General features: G+C 40.0%; 1 protein-coding gene across 11 annotated transcripts in view; it reads left to right on the plus strand.

Annotated features, from left to right (window-relative positions):
• mef2d (myocyte enhancer factor 2d) overlaps window positions 1–12,403 on the plus strand; it is a 96,954-nt gene extending 84,551 nt beyond the window's left edge. For 7 of the 11 annotated variants that reach the window (XM_013912439.1, XM_013912441.1, XM_013912442.1 and 4 more), the window contains 5 exons: window positions 2,319–2,436; window positions 2,695–2,866; window positions 4,240–4,308; window positions 7,649–7,699; window positions 10,873–12,403. In XM_013912439.1, the coding sequence (XP_013767893.1) occupies window positions 2,319–2,436; window positions 2,695–2,866; window positions 4,240–4,308; window positions 7,649–7,699; window positions 10,873–11,308 (846 nt within the window). In that variant the 3' untranslated portion in view covers window positions 11,309–12,403. The remainder of the gene's footprint in view (window positions 1–2,318; window positions 2,437–2,694; window positions 2,867–4,239; window positions 4,309–7,648; window positions 7,700–10,872) is intronic. The other 4 variants (XM_013912445.1, XM_005739174.1, XM_005739173.1 and 1 more) reach the window with 2 other exon arrangements.
• Window positions 12,404–19,584: the final 7,181 nt, after the last annotated feature.

Here is a 19,584-nt window from a genome sequence, read left to right on the forward strand (position 1 = left end):
TGTGATATGAAGCTTCCATTTAGGTTGGCATTAAGACTGGAAACAGGTGGTATCAGCTAAGCTTAGCTGCACACTAGTGATAAACATCCCTAAAGCTGTGTTATAGAATTTATCGTGTATGTTTAATCTGTGCACAAATCATAAAAGTGTAAATCTTCTTTTAACAGGAGGGTTTTTTTAATATTTCTTAGCTTAAATAAGATTCATAAAAACATGACAGGTTGTCCGTCTCCTTAAACAACTCTCTGCAAGACTGCAAATTAATGTGTATTTACCAAAGGTCGTAAGAGTCTGGGAAACATAACCTAAAATGAACTTAGAACTTAGTGTTTGATATAATTTTTTAAAAAGTTTATATATAGTATAGAAGAAAAGCAATCGATTAAGCAATAGATTGTGTGGAGAAAATGCCAGATATAGCAACTATAATAAAAATGTAAATAAATAATGCATTTTAATATATTTATTTATTTATTTATTATATTTTTTGATTTGGCTGAAGGTTCAATAATCACGCTTTATAAAAAAATTTACAATTTCATGACAGTTTTTTCATGGTTCATTCTTTAAAGGGTTAAATCTCAGTACTCTTTGTAAAATATTACCAAAACATTTGAGACCAGGTATTTTCTTTTACAAAGACTGTGCTTTTTATCCTTTGAATTGAAATATATTGAAAACAGTCTTGGTCTTTTAGCACTTGCATTTTCACGATTTCCAGTTTTTGTTATTGATGGAGTATTATTGCGAAGGAAAACCTGAAAGCAAATTGAATTTTAAAATGTGTATATTTAAGGGACAGTTGAGCCTAGCCTAAAGTGACATTTGTGAAGCACAAATAGACTGTAGAGAGAAAACATCAAGGGAACCGGAGCAACCACCTGACTCTCTGCTGTGTGTGAAAGCTGCTCAGCATGTGCATGTTTGGTTTCATCCGAGTGTCGATGCTCTGAGGATCAGAGTGAGGAAAGCTCACAAAGTCTCCAACCTGGAACACAGATGGACGTGTTAGACTCAGATACGCTGACCTCTTCAGTCCACATACACACCCACACACACGCACACACACATGCATGTTGACAGGTTCACGGGTGTTTCCTTGCATAAATATACCAATACCCACCCCTCAGAGCAAACGCACACCTCACATTGTTTATTCATGCCTTGCATTCCTTTCTGTACACACACACATGCACGCACTAAATAAAAACACGTCCTTACACACATTCAGCCCCTCTCGTCTCTCTTCTGTCAGCCTTGTCGATGCATGCGTTCCTGTCAGCATGATTCTCCGGCACAGCGATGCCTCTCATAACACCTTCCACCGTGATGCTACATAACACAAGCACCCGGCCCTGGCGACAGCATTGCCGTGCCAACGCCACCTTGAGATGCGAGACATTTCTCATCTTGCACGCCGATGTTAAAGTGTCACAGAAAAGTTAAAACACCTCAGAGAGAACTGAGGTGCTTGGATTTTCTTGCTGGAAGCGGATATGCTTCTGGCTGTGGCATGGTGAATAATGAATCTTCCAATGCCCTGCACAGGCGCAAGTGAAATCAACTAAATGTTTATTATATTAGATTTTAGTTATTAGGTTTTCTTTGCTTCTATCTCTTAATAAAACCTCTAAAGTGTCAATAAAACTCAGAGCTGGAAGTTAATTAGAGTTGCTGCACTTGTACTTTGTAAAGCACAGAGTAGAATGCAGGAGATAATGTGTCTGTTTTTATTTGAAATAGAAGTAGAGCAAGCTGTGGTTTTAGTAAAATTATTTAAGTAGTAGCTGACCTTGGGTACATTACAGTCTCTGCTTCCACTCTGCTGTACAGTGAAAAGCACATGCTAACCATTATCATTATTGCTGTTGAAAATGGATGAAGTCATGTGCCGTGAACCTCTACACTCAGTCCATATAAGGAGAAAAAGAGATGATTTGTTGTGGATCCAGACCAGGTTTTCTCACGACATGGAGCCGCAACACTGGATCTATGAAACCATTCTGGCTAAAACATCCATCTGAGATTTATAACCAAACCCTCTCTTTCAAATACTGCGTGTCTTATCAGAGATTCCTCAACATGAAAAACATCAGAAGGATTCGGTTGTGAATTTAACAGTGCAAGTGTTTTAGCATGGATTAACTACACTGTGCAGAGAGAGACTTGCAGATGTTTATACCAAGAGGAAATGTTGCATATGAAAATCAACTTGCTACTTGTCAGTAGCTCAATGCAGACTTTGTTTTTAGAATCACTTCTTCTACTTCACATGCCCCAATGTTCAGCTTCCTCTGTCCATCTCTCTGTGTTCCCAGAATGCTCAACGACTAGGCGGCTCCCAGGTGGCACAGCCACTCACCACACCAGTGGTCTCCGTGGCAACACCCAGTCTCCTAGCGCCCTTCTCCGGCATGCAGACGGCCTACAACACTGGTGAGTTGTGGAAGGCAGCAAAACTTGGAAGTCTTGTAGTGTGATGCCACAAACCACTATGAATATTCACTTTGTTCATTGTGTGAGAGCTTCTGGAGTGATTCTACTTCAAAGGTCTCCATTAATATGGATTAGCGCTGATTAATATTGATGCACCCGAAAGTTGTATGATGTAAAACAATCCCCCTCACCCCTCCTCTCCGTCTCCTCTCTCTGCCTTTCTCCCTCTGCGTCTCCCCCTCCATCCCTTAATCTCAGAGTACCAGCTGACGAGCGCAGATCTCACAGCGCTCCAGACGTTCACGCCACCGGGGCTGGTGCCTGGCAACATGGCTGCTTGGCAACAGCAACAGCAACCAGCAGTCTCTCAGCAGCAACAACAGCAACAGCAGCAACAGCAACTGAGCTTGGCATCACTCAGCAACTTGGTGTAAGCTCCCTTTTCTTACTATAAAACACCGTTAATGAGATGAATCCATTAATCTTACAGCCTTTAACCTTCTCCTTGAAATACCTGAGCAGTAAAACTTTTACAAGAGCCACACATGTCACATGATCCATTACACAAACCATAGCACGTGGTCGTATACAAAGCTGTAACATCACCCAAGCTGCGGTTTATTCATCTTCGTGGTGACCTAGATACTTCCCCCTGCTCAGCTCCACCTCCCACTGCGGTCCCAGTCTTTAGCTTCTGGTTGCAAGGCTTTGCTTCTAGCTGCATTATGTGGCACTCTAGATTTAAAACTTTAAAGGTGGACTCACTCTTGGACGTTCCCATTTTTCAAGTCTTCCTAATTTTCCAGCTAATAGGTTACTCTTAGAACAAAGTTTACCCTGAAGAATTTGAGCTATTTTGTAATTAAGAAATAAATCCCTGCAGCTGGTCTGAGTGCCCTCAGACCTTATATTTTGCTTTGCTGTAAAGCAAAAAAAGCCTGGAATCATCACTAGAATGATGGTCCGTCTTCTTACTTTAGTAGTCCCATTGTTCTTGGTGTCTTGATGGCTATCCGGTGATGGATACTTCTAATGCATCTGTGAAACCACAGACTGCCTTTGAAAAAAACAAAACAAAAATAATGTGTATGTTGGTGCGTATTAACAGACACACTAGGCTCGATTTGCATTGCATGGTTAAATTGTGCTCTAAGGACGTTCTTATCTCCTTCAGATGACCAGATCTATAACGAGTCAGACGAACGTATAAATTCCAAACAAGCGAGGTCATTACAGAGCAGACACACACCATTAGTAGCTGAATCAAGCCATCATATTTTAACTGATTATACAGCACTCAAAAGCTACTTTGTAAACAGTTTTTTTTCGCAGCTCAGTGCAGTACAGGAAGCAGACAACTGATGAAGAAAAACAGCTCCTTAAAAAGTTTCTTAGGTTTAAAACAACTAACTTACTTTTGCAAACACAGCTACAAAGGTGGGTCCGTTCTTTGAGTTCAGTGCTTGTGTTTGGGAGTATGTTTCTTTATTATTGAGACATTCTTTGTAAGTCCTTCTAACCGAGGTTAGCTTTTTGTTTTTTAACCTATCTTCCCTTTGTTGGTGCTTTGCAAGACCATGAAAGCGATTTAAAAAGTGAAATGTCACCATATTATTTTTACACTTGCAGAACTGATGTGACCTTTACCTGAGTCTAATCAACTACATTTCTACTTTACAAATTAAGTTGGTACAACTAAGTCTTTATGTGACCATTCTGGGTTTGCTAGGTTAATGTGTGGGTGGGGGAGCAGCTTGTAACTGCCTCTTGTTTTGTCCTCCCTCCCCCCCTTTTTCTCCACAGCATGTGGGGTGCAGAGAAACAGAATGCGGAGATGGTTAACTGCATCTCCAATTTTGCTGCTAACCTGAGGTGAATGACATGATAGCATCTGGTGCTCTGCCACACTGTTTATCTGTCAAATTATTATACTCCCACAGTGAATTATGAGTCTATAATAACTTGACAGTTTGTGACCAAAATAACCAAAAGAAATACAAAATTGATGCAATTACATGACAAACACAATATCAGCCAGTCTTCTCTTTCCATTTGTATGTTTGATGTGATGCCTGTTGCTTTGCTCTCTCCGTGTATCACCGCTCGTTCACTTCTGCTGAGGCAAAAGCACCTTTTTTTCCCTCTCAGATTATCATTTGACTAGTCTGGTTCTAGGAGTTTTTATGCCACCTAAAGCTTAGATCTGAAGCTCTTTGGAAGTGTCATCAACAAAGAGGAAGAAGCTTCAGTGTGACAGCAGCAGCACCTTGCTATGTTCTTGAATGGAAGTAGTCTCTGGGTGCTGCTTTCAATTCCTAACACAAAACCAGCGCACAGCTCTGCGCCACCAGCATTGTTAGTGCATTAAAATTTTACTTTTCAGCCATTTAGCTGTCACTCTCAGCTGACAGTCAGACAGAAGATTGAACTGCTCAGGTACACGTTGGTCTGAATTTCCTACACTAGTGGGACTAAAAGAATAATTTAGAGCTCGACGGTATAGAATCACTGTCAGATGCAGCTATTTCTTTAAAAAAAAAAAAAAAGACGTGTTTATTTCCAGTTGATATTTAATTCCCTGTAAAGTACTCGTATACACACAGACAAGGGTGTTAAAGTGCTGCTATCCTCTTGTTCAAAATGTATGTATCTCAATTAAACATTGGCTTCGAATCTTGATCACAAAACAGATTCAAAATAAAACAAATAAGAGAAATGTGTTTTTTGTTGGGTTTTTTTTTTTTTTTTTAAAGACACTTAGAATAATTCTAGCTGTCAGGAAAGAGATTGTTATTTGTTCCTCTGTCTGACAAGCTGAAAATCATCCAGGAAAATATGATAATGGGTTGTTTGTTAGTGTATACAACAGCTGTGACTCCAGGGGGTTGAGCATCTTTGAAAAAGCAGCATATAGTTAACAGTCACCACCAGCTCATATGCAGCAGAACTCTTCATATCGCCTTGTAAATGTTAACAAATGGCAGTCCAGATTGTATGAAATCCTTCTGCAAACAAATCAATTGAACCACTTGGAGATCCTGAAAAAGCAGCCAGCAGTGATTTCCTTGAGCGTTGGCTGTAATAATACAACAACTGTTTCTTATACCGACAGCAATATGGAGCATTTTTCATATCAAAAATATTCTTAACATACTAATGATTTTCAGGAATTTTGTAGGAAGATAAAAGCTCAAAGTTCAAGTATGTTCAAGTATTTGCAAAAAGAAAAGAAACCGAAGGAGCAGGAAGTTTTACGTTTGAGCTCATGGAACTGCGGAAAGTTGGCGTTTTTGCTTTGCTCTATTCCTTAATTGTTTGATCGCCATGTTTCATCGCTTTTTGAGCTACTCTAACAAAGGATTTCTTTCATAATAAAATAACCAAGACATTCCTCAAAATACGAAAAAGCAGGATCTCCCATTTTCTGCATAATCATGCCGCCCAGATGCTGACTGTGGCAGAGTTTCAGCAACCTCAGGTGTGACACTGGAATTGACACCAGGCGGATTTACAGTGTTGTGTGTGGGATCAGAATAACAGAATCATTGCCACTGAAAACAAGCAAGCACCACAGAAAATGTGGGATGCTTTCCCAGCTTGCCAAACTGTTCTCTCGGCAAAACGGAAAATCGTGCCTTCCTAAGGACAGCATGAGCAGACGTGGGCTCTTCTGCAGTCCAGACTGCTCTGCTTTGTTTCTGATTTCATCACACCGCAGCCTCACAGCGAGCAAACAAGCTCCTCCAATCAAATGGTGATTGACAGCTTGGCTGCGAGCCTCGCCTTCGCTGTCGGCCACACTTTTCCTCACCACAGGCTTCACAAGGAAATGATTCCTGTCAACTTACTCTCTCCATTTCCCTCGTTTTAATCATCCCTTCTTCCACTAGTTCTGTCATTCTGCTTATTTCCTGCTTTCCTGGTCAGGCTCGGTTAATTTGGTGTACACCTGTTGACTCTCATCTTCGACCTGACTTCCTAATCTAAATGTTAATGTCACGGCTGCCCCTAAATCCCCTCGCTGCGCAGCCTTGCATTCAGCTTGTCTGTGTTTATGGAGAAGTGGTCTCTGCATACTGGTTTTGCAGGACATGTCGCCATGGTTTGTTTCCTCACTGAGTCGATGTGTTATCAGCAGACACAGCCTCCGTTTGGGACATTCACAGGAAACAAACAGACCCACTTTCAGGGGTGGCTGTTTGCTAGTACACAAGTGATGTTTTAATGTACATAGCTACTAATCAATCAGTACGGAGCTTAAAAAAAATTATTGGTTTCTAACTCTTTTTTTTTTTTTTTTTTTTTGTGCCCAGCTTTTCTTTTTCGTTATACTTGTTTCCTATCTCGTAAACACAAACTGAAAAAAAGGAAGAACTTTTGGAGACGGTGCACACTCTGATAAATTGCTGAGAGGACACACTGTTTGTTGGCAGGGCATGGTGCGTACATGCTGTCAGAGGCTGAGCAGTTAAACCTCCTGGTGGGAATCAGTATTTTCTCAAACCCTAGATTAGAAACCACGGGGGATTCATTTTACATCCCTCTACCTGTACAATAAAAATACAATTTTATTTCTATTAAGTGTGTGCCATGTGGGTAATTTGTTTATTTATCCATTACATTTATATAAGATGGTCACATGTTAGATTGTTAAATTGCAGAATTACTTTATGGGGCTCAGAAATCTTTATTTAGCAACAGCAAGCTGATTTTTGGCACCACGTGGACTCAACTTTAATAAGCAGACTTTAATAAACAGACTAATTAGTATGAATTTATTACAATTTCACAACTGACGCAGAGGCAAAAGAAAGTTAAAGAAGAATAGAATTTCAAAAATGACTTTAAGTATAAAGGTCTCTGCAAACTACACAGAAAATTAGTGGTATATTCCTTTAAGGAGAGTTTGTACTACAGATTGCCAATTTGCCTGATCCCATTTTAGGAAACTCAACCATTTCAGTTTTACTGAAAGTGACTGTAAAAGTGCTTTGCATGTGGATCACATTTTCTCAGCACAGGCTTAAGCACTTCTTGCTTTTCATGACTCTGCCTCTAACAACATCCCAGCCTGACCGAAGCAGCTGTTAAGGCCCTTTGTTTTTTGTCGTAAGCGTGTCTGGATTGACCATGACTGGTCTCCGTCCCACTGTCTCCCTGCTGTTTTAGCTTTTTAAAACTTGCTTGTCTCTTTTTCCACCTCCCTCCACAGCTTGGCTTCTCAGCCCAACTTGCTCTTTGGTAGGGAGGAGGGCCTCTGCTGGTATAGTACTCTTTACACTTAAGCCACACAGCTGCAGCATGCCGCTTTCCCAAAATATCTGCTTCACAAAGGAACCTTTTGGTACTTTAACTCCAAAACAGCAGTGGTTAGTAGTAAGAAAGAAACAAAAGTATCATGGCGTCAAGCAGATAATATTTCCTTTGTTTTTAATGTACCACCAAGATGGTTCAACTAAACTAATCTGACAAAGGAACTGCTTGCAATTACTAACTGAGGAGCTAAGATTCAGTAATGGACATCCTCAGCAGAACACCATTTAGAAAGCTGAACTCAAAAGTAATAGTCAAGAAGTCAGCTACGCCAGTACCTGTTTATTCCTTCATTCTGTACTTCAGTTTGTAAAATGTTTCTGTTAAGCCAAAGTTATACTGATAGCATCACTGTTACATCACCAGGGCTAATTTCTCAGTCCTGAAAAAGCTCCTGCTGAGCTGATGAGTAGGCCTACTCGTGATTAGTAAACTGATCTTGATCTGTAACACCCCTTAAAAAAATCTGCAGTATTAATAGACTAGTATTTCATTGATAGTGCACAGGTCAACAGTCTGATTGGAGTTAAAATTCTTGAAAAGACGAACTTTTTTTTTTTCTCTTCCCAATTCTCATCCTGAGAAAAGCAGAGCATTTTGGGAAACACGGCTGCAGCTCAACAAACCGCACTGTAACCAAGTGTCTGCTTCTGGCTGTGCTCACCGTGTTGTTAGTGCTCGGGGGGTAGCCTGCCGCTCTCGCCTTCATCACTGTCACTGGACTGTTGACTCAGCCGTTTTCACTCGCCATAGCAACGGCACCCCTGTGGCACCATCATCCATCTACCTGTACCGTCCCGAGCCACGACACGCAGGTTTGATGAAGTGGGTACGAGAGAGACGGCGTGAGCATCGTCCTACCAAGGGATTTGTGTCGTTGTGTGTGTGTGTAGGTGTGTGTGTAGGTGTGTGTGTAGGTGTGTTTGTAAGACAGTACGGGAGGGAAGGAGCATTTTTATGTAAGGCAGGAAGAGTGCACAACTTTAAGTGTGTGTCAGACAGAGGAAGACAGCGAGCACATTTGAGTGCCACGGACCCAGATCGCCTGGAGGAGTCCTATCTTAAATTCCCCTCTCAGTCTGCCAGTAATTGAGGGAATATTAGAGATACAGTGGTGCAGATGGCTCATGATATGACATATTAGAACACACCCAAGGGGCGAAACGCAGTAATTGGGAGCTTCAAATTCAGATCCACCATGTCAAGCTGGAGGAGAGGGAAAGATAGAACAAGCCCAATCCAAAAAATCATGTCGACGGCGTTAAAAGGAGCGAGCCACAGCGCAGCGTCAACAGTCGGTGTCAGCCACAGTGACAGGTTCGACTCAGCCTCCAGCCAGCGGAGGAGGGTGAGGTGGTGCTGATCAAAGAGTTTTGGCAGGTAGAAGCAGAGATGGTGACAAAGACGAAAGCTTTTTTGGCATATAATTGTCCTGAGGATCTTAGGGCAGCGCAGTCAAGGAGTTAGGTGTGGATTGGTTCATTTGAAAACCTGTGAACATTTCACGCGTGAATCTAAATATTTTCTGTTTATCTGGAAAATACGTTTTATGCTGCTCTAACTTACAAAACACCAAGTGAATACAATTTATCATATATAACAATAGAACATAATTTACACTATGACGCTCTTGGTTGGCGCTACTTGGAGGTTTAAGAGAACTGCTGACAGATTTGTAAACTAATAATAATCAAGTCAAATCAAATGTGACATAATGTTAAAATGTTCCGGGGGAAACGAACAGCACAAGAGAAATTTTGGTTTTAATGCTAAAAAAAATTATGGACAGCATGAAAAAAAGCCATTAAGGAAGGAAGATCACGCTGCTGCTTTAGTTGTCTATTTGAATATAATACCGATGCCGCTCTCATAGCATGGACCATATCGGCCGGGAAAGATGCTCTGTGGCATATGCAGCTAAAAACGAACATGGCAGTGACCTTGCACACGAAAACAGAATAGAAGAGCGGAGGATGCCTAATTTGTGACCTTGTGAAAAAGATGCTCTTTTGAGTACAAGGGAAAGTAAAAGTTAGCTGCTTTCTGAGAAGGAATCAGGGGCGCACCTGGCAGAAAAAATGGACAGATGGAGATAAAAATCCACAAGCACAAAGGGAGATTTGCTCATTAAAGAGCTGTGGAAGTGGCCCAGGCATGGAGGAAAGCAACCTTACCAGATCAAGTATGACAGGATAGTATAACAGTGTAGTGTTTTTAAAAAAAAAAAAAAAAAAAACCAAGACCAGTACCCTGAACCAAAAGCCTTACAGGTTGTGTGTTAATTGTAGTCTTGGTTTGCACTGCTCCTTGGTGTGCCTAAAATTTTCCCATAAGAATAAAATACAAAGTACAGCAAAGACAAAATATAACTTTAAAATATTCCAATATTTTTAGATTTTTACACTGCAACAGATTTTCCCAGTTTTTTTTTAATAAACATAATTTTAGCAAACGACAACTAAAATATATTTGATTTCTGTCGTACTTCTTATCATATTTAAACCCTTCAAAATGTGTGATGTGTCATTCTTTCATTTATTTTAGGAAACATGTTCTTTAGGCCCTTTAATAGCTGTTGTATCACAAACAAAGAGATAAAACAGAGCAAATACAAAATGCAGATGTTCTTGTTTAGCTACTTGCATCCACTGAATGATGACTTGAGTATCTTTTTTGATGCTCCAGTATGATGTTCAGCTGTAGACCTTATGGGATCAAACCTAATATCCGAGTGTTTCAGCTGCATGGCTTACTGAATTTGCTTTAATGTGCCCTTAAATGTAGCCTTATCTGTTCTTTGTGTCTTTGTTCTCCATGTGCTTAAGTCCACACACGCCTTCGTGTTCCGAGTGTATAGTGTTACCTGGGTGCCTTTTGCTTGAAAATCCTGCTTTTCATTTTACAAGTCCAGCATATGTTTACTGAATTCTTTGATCCATTCATTTTAAAGCGACCATTCTTTTACAGTTTTGGCTGAGCTCTGTGTTCCATCCCTGCAAACTTTTGTCTAATGAAGATCTGCTCTCATGTACTTTTGATGGAGAATACGTGTAGTTGTGTAATTTCATACTGACATAATGCTTCTTGTTCTTTTCTTTCTTCTTCTATCCGTCATTTCTCCAGGCAAGTGGGAGTACAGGGTGCCGCGCTGACAGTCAACACAAACCCCAACGTCAATATCAAGTCCGAACCCGTCTCACCAAACCGTGACCGCAGCACTCCCAGCTCCACCAGTGGGGTGGCTGGAGTTGGAGTGGGCCAGAGTCAACTCCAGGGACAAGGTCTGGTGTCCATCGCCTACCCTGGTACTCTGCGTCTTGAAGCGGGAGGCCAAGGCCGCTCACCTGTTGACAGTCTCAGCAGCAACGGCAGCTCATATGAAGGCAGCGACCGAGACGATGGCACCCAGGGTCGAGGTGGGGGTCTGGATTATCACCACCAGGTCGGCGCCGGAGCCCAGCAGCCCACCATGGTCCTTCTGCGGCCCTCATCAGCAGAGCCTCAAGAACAGGATGGGACCAACGTCAAGAGAATGAGACTGGACACCTGGGTCACATAAACGGATCGATGGACAGATGGAGGATGGAGATGTGTACTTGTGGATTGTGTACATGCCCCACCAGCTCCAGCAGCCCCAATATCCACATTGCATACGCACAGACAAAATCCACCCACCACCAACCCAGTAACCTGCTGTCTACACAGTAAACCTCACATGGATACATACACAACACAAGCATGCTAACATACTCGCACATGTGGACACTCACTCGTATGGCAATGTGCAGTCACGTTTGAACTGTAATGTATTCTCACTGACATACACCAAACCCAACAAGACCAGGAATTATTTATCAAAAAAAAAAGACCATGCTGCGCATCATTCAGCTGGATTCGGATAGAAGTGAATGAGTTTGTAATCAGGCTGCAGTGGTTAGGAACTGTGGCCTGATTAAATTTGGCCACATGGACTTCTTGACAGTTTCTGGAAAAGCAGACAAGCCAAACTTGGTTTCCCAGCATGCCCCTGCCATGATTCACGGCTGGTGGCAATCTTTCACCTTCATATCTTTACTGTCTGGTAGGTTTTGATCAAATATGACAGCGCTGTATTAAAACGGTGCCACCAACGAGTCCACATCGATGTACACATCCGCCCATCCACAGTTGTATTGCTATCACTCTAGATTTTTGTTTGTTTTCTAAGAGGAGCAGCTGTGCTCTTTTTTTTTTTTCTTCTTCTTCTTTCTTTTCTTTTTTTTTAAAGCGTGGAGTTTTGTCCCTCTGTCTTGACTGTTGACATTTAGAGTTTGGATTCATTTTGAATATGAAGACACTAAAAGAATAACTTGCCTCCCTTCTCAGTCAAGTCGGCGGCTCCATCAACATGGCCGGCATTGGGTCCTGTACAAGAATGGCGACCACCAGGGGTCTTTATTTAATCAGAACCACGCAGACCAGCTGTAAAACGAGGAACGTGATTTGTTGCCGAGGTAAAAGACTGCTTTTCTTTGAATCAGGGACGAGCTGCCACAGCTCAACGACACATGACGCAGATTCTCCTCGTTTCGCCCACATCGTGTCAACTACAGATGCTGAGAAAGGTGTGTGTTTGGTTTGTTTGTGTGCGTGTGTGTGTATACGGGTTTGTTACCTCAACTGGTTGTTTTTTTTTTTTTTTTTTTTTTTTTTTTTTTTTTTTTAAACCAAGTGAATTTGGATAAATCTTCACTTTCAATTTCATCCTTGAACACACACCTGCAACGCACACAGGTGAAATTATTTTTGTGAGCAATTCATGTTTTGAATAGATAGCTGATGTTCAAAGAGGAGAATCGTGAGGTACCATGTATATAAGCAATCTGTAACCTTTGTGGCTTTTGTGTGACAGGGATAAGGTTTTTTTTTCTTTTGAAGGTTAAAAAAAAAAAATCATATTCAAGTATATATTTAAACAGCTTCAGGCGGTAGCAAGGGCAGCTCTGCATTTGGGGCAAGAGACTAGACCAGACGACAGGGATTGTATATATAAACTATATATTCGGCAGGATATCCCTTAAGGAAGTGGAAAAAAAACAAAAACAAACAAACATTGATTCTCAGTGGATCTGTCTCTTTTATATTATTATTATTTATGTGTGTATATAAAGTGTAATATGTGGACGAGCCCAGAGAGGGTGTTGTAGAGGCAGGAAGGGAAGACGTAGCCGTGGTGACTCGGACTGTTTAGAGTGAGCAATGATTAGGACTCTGTTGCTGATGGAGGGCACTTTACCTTAACTCCCACCTCTGACACGCACGCACAGCGCGCACACACTAGAGTTAGACTGATGTATTTGGCTGGATAACAACCTAAAAATGGCAGGTACATGTAACATATTGCAATTTTTATTTATTTCTCAAAATTCTCTTTTGATGTAGTTTAATTTAAGTAATTTACAAGCTACAGTAAGGGTCTCAGTGTGGTTGCCTAATTGGAGCAATTTAATTAATTAAATTAATAATTCAATAATTGCAAGATTCAATATATTAAGTTAATAGATTGAAGCAGTTTTTTAAATGAGACTTGTTATTCCCATTTCCAGCTCCAGATTTTCAAACTTAAAGTTTATCAGGGTAGCTTTGCATGACTCACGGTTCAAATAAATCCTTGTATATCTTTTTTGCAGACCCTCAGTTTATCAACTCTGTGAAAGCAGCCTCCCCTCTCCCTTTAAGCCAACTACTTTTTCTTTTCTATTTGCCTGCCCCTCACAAGAAAAAGACTTGGAATAGCAGGTAGGTGGCCATGGCCAGTGCTTTGTGTCTCAAATGACTGCTGCAACTGGCTTTGTAAAGAACCAAGAGTAGAAAACAAAAATCGAACATTTAGGGCTGAAAGGATTGGATATGTTTAGTGTGAGCTGCATACGTTGGATAGAAAGCAAGGAAAAGGATCATAAGTCCAATTTAAGGAGTTGTTTACATTTTTTTTCAAACAAAAGAGTTATGTTGTATAAAAATTGGAACAGAAATTTTCTTATAGCTGTGTAGCACTGTCTATGTCAAATTCAGTTACTAATTGTAAATCTTTCAAAGTCACTGCTGATGTAGTTTCATCTTTCAAATGAATCTTTTATGGAAGCATTTATTTGAAACCTGCTAAAAACTAAAGATTAGTAAAAACAAAAAACAAAAAAAATGCCATTCCTATTGTATCATTTAGCTAAATTAAACTTTACTGGAATTTTTCCTCGTGCAGCGACTGCCAAATATTGGGTATTTTGTGCAACTTGATGCAAAAGATTATTATCCGCTACCACCATATCAGTCAAACTCTAGAATAAATACATATAGATAGTTTATGATTAAGCAAGCCAAGGATTTCCCTGATCCCTCTTTTTTTTTCTTCTTCTCCTTTTAGAGGTTTACCTTTTCCTCCAATTAAAAGCCATGTTTCTATATTTAAAGGATCTCTCCTTCGCCTGTCACTGGTTGGCTGCAGTTTTATATTATGGAGAGTTTAAGAAGACTATGAAGGAAAAGAGAAGTGAAGGATGTAATTTTTCTACTCTATAAAGGTGGCAACGGTTGATTTAGGTTTTTCTTTTTCTTTTTAAACGTGGTGGTCAAAAGTGCAAATTCATGTATTTATTTTTCCTAAAAGCACTCTCAGCCTCCGTCCATTTGCTTGTTAAAAGCACTGGCGTTTGGGTGTCGTTCGTCGCTAAGCCGGAGGTTTCAGAATGACTCTTGATCTTTTAATGACTACCTCCCAAATCCAACGCAGACTTGTCGACTTTAGGTTTTACCGCATCCAGCCACCACATCCTTCTCATGGGCAGGCCCTCGTCACCTCTCTCTCACCCCTGTCACTCACTTGTTTTTTTTTTTTTTTCTCCCCTCCTCTCTGGAAGATTAATCTTACACCCAGACAAACAAACACACGCACACATTTCATTACACACTCCTCTTCTGTTTACTCCGTCCAGATAGCGGGTGTCAGCGCTGAAATGACAAGTCAAATTATTTTGGGGTCATTTCCATGAGAAACACAACCACCACCAACCCCCCTCCCAACTCTATTCGACTTGCAGCTTCATCTCACACACTACTGCCATCATCCGCCCTTCAGTTCATCAGTGATTTCTCATTTCCTTTTTCTCCGTCTGTCACTCACTCCCCCCCCCCCCCACACACACACACACACACGCGCACACACACACACACACACACACATTCATCCTCTGTGACAAGTCTGAGTGTCAATATTGCTTTCCTGAGTGCTTGGCAGAGTTAACATAAATCCCCAGAGTGTAAACACTTTGACTGTTAAGACTGTTGTGCCCTGAGCTTCGAACAAAAAAAAAAAGAGAAACAAAAAAAGTCTGCAAGTTGTTATGTTTCGTCCAAGAAATGAGATTGTTTGTGAGCAGGCAGGTGAGAGCCCTCGTGAAGCCCTAACATGTTCTTTAGAACAACACTAGGGGTCGCTGTAATCACACAACAGACAATCGTGCTGAGAAGGCGTTCTAAGAACTTGCATCCCCCCCCTGAAAGAGAGATATATGCTCCTGTACAATGATGTTTAGAAGTCTCACTCACTTTCCAGTGTTAATTTGTGCTGGTGACAGTCTGTTTTTAATTGTTCTCTGACAATTGATATTATTGTTATTATTATTCTTATCATCATTACCACAGCCACACTGATAGTAGCTGTCATGATGATATAGGTTTCTGCATTTTCTTTTTTTCTTTTTTTTTGTTGTTGTTTTTGTTTTTTGTTTTTTTTGTGTAGGTTAGACCTCTTGTTTTCTTTGGAATTTTATTTTATTATATAAGAATATTCTATAAATATATTTTTGTTTTCATTTTTTGGGATTTTTCTTTCTTCTTCAACAAGGGTGTTACTAATGTTGCACGATTTTTATGACATGTAACAAGCAACACACGAGTAGTGATATTAGTTTCCACGTGTGGCTGTGGATGGAATCGCTGATTGAGTCGACAAATCGCTTCAATGCTGCAAAACTTTGAGTCCAATGTACAAACCTCTGAGTCTAAAGGGGGTGGGGCAGCGTGACACGTCTAACTTATTTCTGACCAGACACAATTATGTCAATGCATGGGCGTTTCAAAACAACAGAAGTGTGAATCATGTTATAGGAAATAAAATGTAATATTGACACAAAAACACATCACACAGGATTACATAAAAAAAAAAAAAGTGAAATCAAAGAAAAAAAAAGTTTAAATAAATTATAGCTAATATATTGTGTTCGGCTAGTCTGCTTTTTTGTTGTAAAGATAATTTTGTTTTTGTTTTTGGAGAATGATATACAATTTGTGTATATTTTCATAAATAAAGTATGCACTGATATGTTATTACAAATTCTATACTGCTTTTACAAAAAAAAGTGTTTGTTATTGTACCAAAGTATCCATTGGTCCCCTCTTACCCTCCCCTTTTTGCGTATGTTTTACCGTATTTTATATATTAAATAGACAAGTTGACCTACAGAAAAAAGTTTGAGTTTGTGTAACTTATTTGGACTCCTTTTTTTTAGTCTGATTTGATGCATCATGGTGTTGCCACCACTAGAGGGCACCAGAGTGTTTGGTATTAGTGTTTGTCTCCAGTTTTCAGAGGCTTAAAAGTAACAGGACAGACCAATATGATTTTAAATATATGGAGTGATTTTAACACTTGGATGAAACTTCTTTGTTATCAGTGACTGATTAAGTGTAGATGTCTGCATAACAATGGCTGTAATACCTAAACAGTTAATGCAACAGTTTTGTTAAAACCTGTTAAATTAAAGCTACAAGTCTGTGTTTCAGACACATCTTAAGTTCTCATTTTAAAAACAACGTGACAGTATACAGAGTGCGTGTCATTCTCAAAATACTTATGGACTTACAGTACTGTACAAAAGTTAGAAAAAATACAAGAATATTTGAGTCCGGGGAAGCTAAATATAGAGAAATGAGGGGTGGCCTGAGAGTTTTGCAAAGTACTGTAACTGCCACTAAGTGCAGAGCAATAAAATGTGATGTGTGACTGCTCCGCAAAGGAAAAATATTCACAGCTTTTGTGGGGTTTTTCCACATTTGAACCCAATGATAAAGGACAGATAAAGCTAAATGTTTCAGAAAGTTTCTTTTATTTATATTGAGCCATCTGAGACTAATCGCATATATACATGAATAGAAAACTGAACTTACACAGTGGTTGCCTCACTGCAAGAATCTGCTGGGTTCAAATACACCAGCCAGCTGGGGCCTTCCTGTGCATGTTCTCCCCAGATCTGCATGGCTTCTCTCGGGTTACTCTGTCTTCCTCCCAGAGTCCAAAGACATCCATGTTAAGTTAATTAGTGATTTTAAATAGGCTGTAGGTGTGAATGAGAGCCTCAATGGTTGACTGTCTCTCTGTGTTAACCCTGTGATAGACTGATGATCTGTCAGAGCTGTACCCCACCTCTTGCCCTATGACAGCTGGGACAGGCCCTAGCTCAGCCACAATCCTGAATTAGATAAGCGGAAGAAGATGGATGGATGGTGCTTAAGAACAATTTGGCAGGGTGGTTTCCTGCTCCCTGTTGATTCCAGTCTAGTGTTTAAAGTGAAGTCATCTGTTTCCAAGAAAAGTGGCACAATACACTAAACACTGAGCTGAAGAGGCTTCTGTTTTAACCATTAAATATAAGAAGCAGCCTGCCTAGTGGATGCAATCTACTTCTAAAGAGGGTTTTAAAAATATGTTAGTACATTTGAACTTACTTGGCTTTCTAAAACAACATGCTGATTTCCTGGAGTTAAATCGCAAGAAAACAATTTGTCCAATTATCTTAATATAACAAGCAATTATTCCTTCGTCTCAACATATGTCTCAAAATCAAAGATAATTGCTTTGTGATGATGGGTAAACAAAGCTTTACAGTATGTGGTATCAAAGGATAATTATTTGGCGATTACAGGAAAAACAATGTATGACAACTTTAATGAGCTTCAGAAACACAAGAGAAATAATTAGACGCACACCTTCCCAAGCTCATTCTACCTGCCAGTGTGTTAAAGTCTATTTTTATTTCGCAGCCTACAAACTGAGAGTGCAGCAGAGTGATTTGCAAAAGTGCGATTGGAAGTACATCTTGAAGATGTGATGAGCGTATAAAATGATATTTGAAACAAATGCCAGAAATTAACAATACAGCTAAATAAATGTTTCTACACATGTCTATATTATCCATAGTCAGCTGTTGCTTTGCACATATATATCCCACAGTTAACAATTTGTGTTAACATCTGTATCTGGAAAGCAATAATGCTACTTGGTGGCGCCATACTGTATGGATTCACACATTCGCCTAACAAAAACACACCTGCTTCAGTCTCAAGAGGAGATCCAATTCCCTTGGGGATTGTGTCAGGAAAGGCATCTGGCATAAAAATCTGCCAGGTCAAATATGTGGAGCTACTTTCCATGAATAGCAGCATCTTACACAGCTGCTTTCAGGAGCATTTGCATGTAGCTATGTAACTGTAGATCACAATGTGCCCACGAATTCAAATGATTTCAACGTGAAAACATGCCAACATGAACTTTTTTCTGAGTATTTTATTTTCAAGAAATAAACCTGAGGGATAAATGACGCAATCGCAGAAGTGCCAAAACCTGTAGTTCCTCACTCAAAAAGCCTGAGTGTTCTACACTTTGAAGAAATCCAGTCTGCACAACAGATCGCTACATTCCCTGGACACTTTATGAGGTACACATTGCTAATAATGGGATGGATTCTCTTTTGCTTTTAGAATTCCTTTAATTATTTGTGGCATAGATTCAACAAGGTGATTTTAGTTCACATTAACATGAAATCATCAAAAATTTGTACCAAGCAAAGTGTTAAAGAAACTATGCCAGTATTTAATATTGCTGATATATAGTACCAGGCTTGTACAAACCAAGTAAATGTGTATTTTATAAACCCCAATATGGATATTTCTCTCTCTCTCTCTCTTTTTAAATATGTTTTTTAATGTTTCTTTATATGAATGTACAGTACAGCACTAAAGTGATAAAGAGGAAGATCACAGCCTGCTTTTTCTGTCAGGGGGTAGATTAGTGATGTCTGTAATTAGTCGTAGCATTCCTTTTTTCTTACGAATGGGCTTCAGGACAAAAAGACATTTAAATAGTTGGTTGGGTATGTGAGACAAAAAGGGGATACCCACACAATTGCTCAACCAACCCAACTCAGAACTGCTTGAACTGACCGCAGGCTGTCATCTGGCACGTTCAGCTGGCTTGTCCACAGCAATGATCAGGTGCATGTCTCAGATAGACTCATATTCTCCTGGCTCAAGAGGCTGCTAATAATAACCACACACGCCCTCAGACAGATCAATCAAAAGTCATACTGGACAGTCCAGGCATTGTCTGCGAGACATACCACCCCACTTCCTACTGCTGAGTCATGAAGGCAGCCATTTTCTGACTGTAATCATATCTTTCTAGAGCTTACTGTTCACTGTGTGATTTGAATATGTATAGTAAAAAAAAAAACTATACATGTGATTTTTAAATTTTGTGTTCAGAGTGTAATTTGAGGTTGATCAGAAAATGAGAAGTGAAAGAATTATGACTCAGCTTCTTCCCCTTTACCTCTTATATGTGTCTCTCTTTATGGGAGTGGACTGTCGGGCAGCTAAAGTCTAACTTCATTTCTGCGCACTAACTGAATTACTGTGTGGACATCTGGCAGAAACACACAAAGCTATATCAATAGAGGAACTGAACCACCTCTCCTCTGCCTACGCCTCATTCACCTAACGCTGAACTGGACATAAAATATT

The sequence above is a fragment of the Pundamilia nyererei genome, unplaced genomic scaffold (assembly GCF_000239375.1).
Source record: "Pundamilia nyererei isolate P.nyererei 1_Seehausen unplaced genomic scaffold, PunNye1.0 scaffold00090, whole genome shotgun sequence".
Lineage (NCBI taxonomy): Eukaryota > Metazoa > Chordata > Actinopteri > Cichliformes > Cichlidae > Pundamilia > Pundamilia nyererei.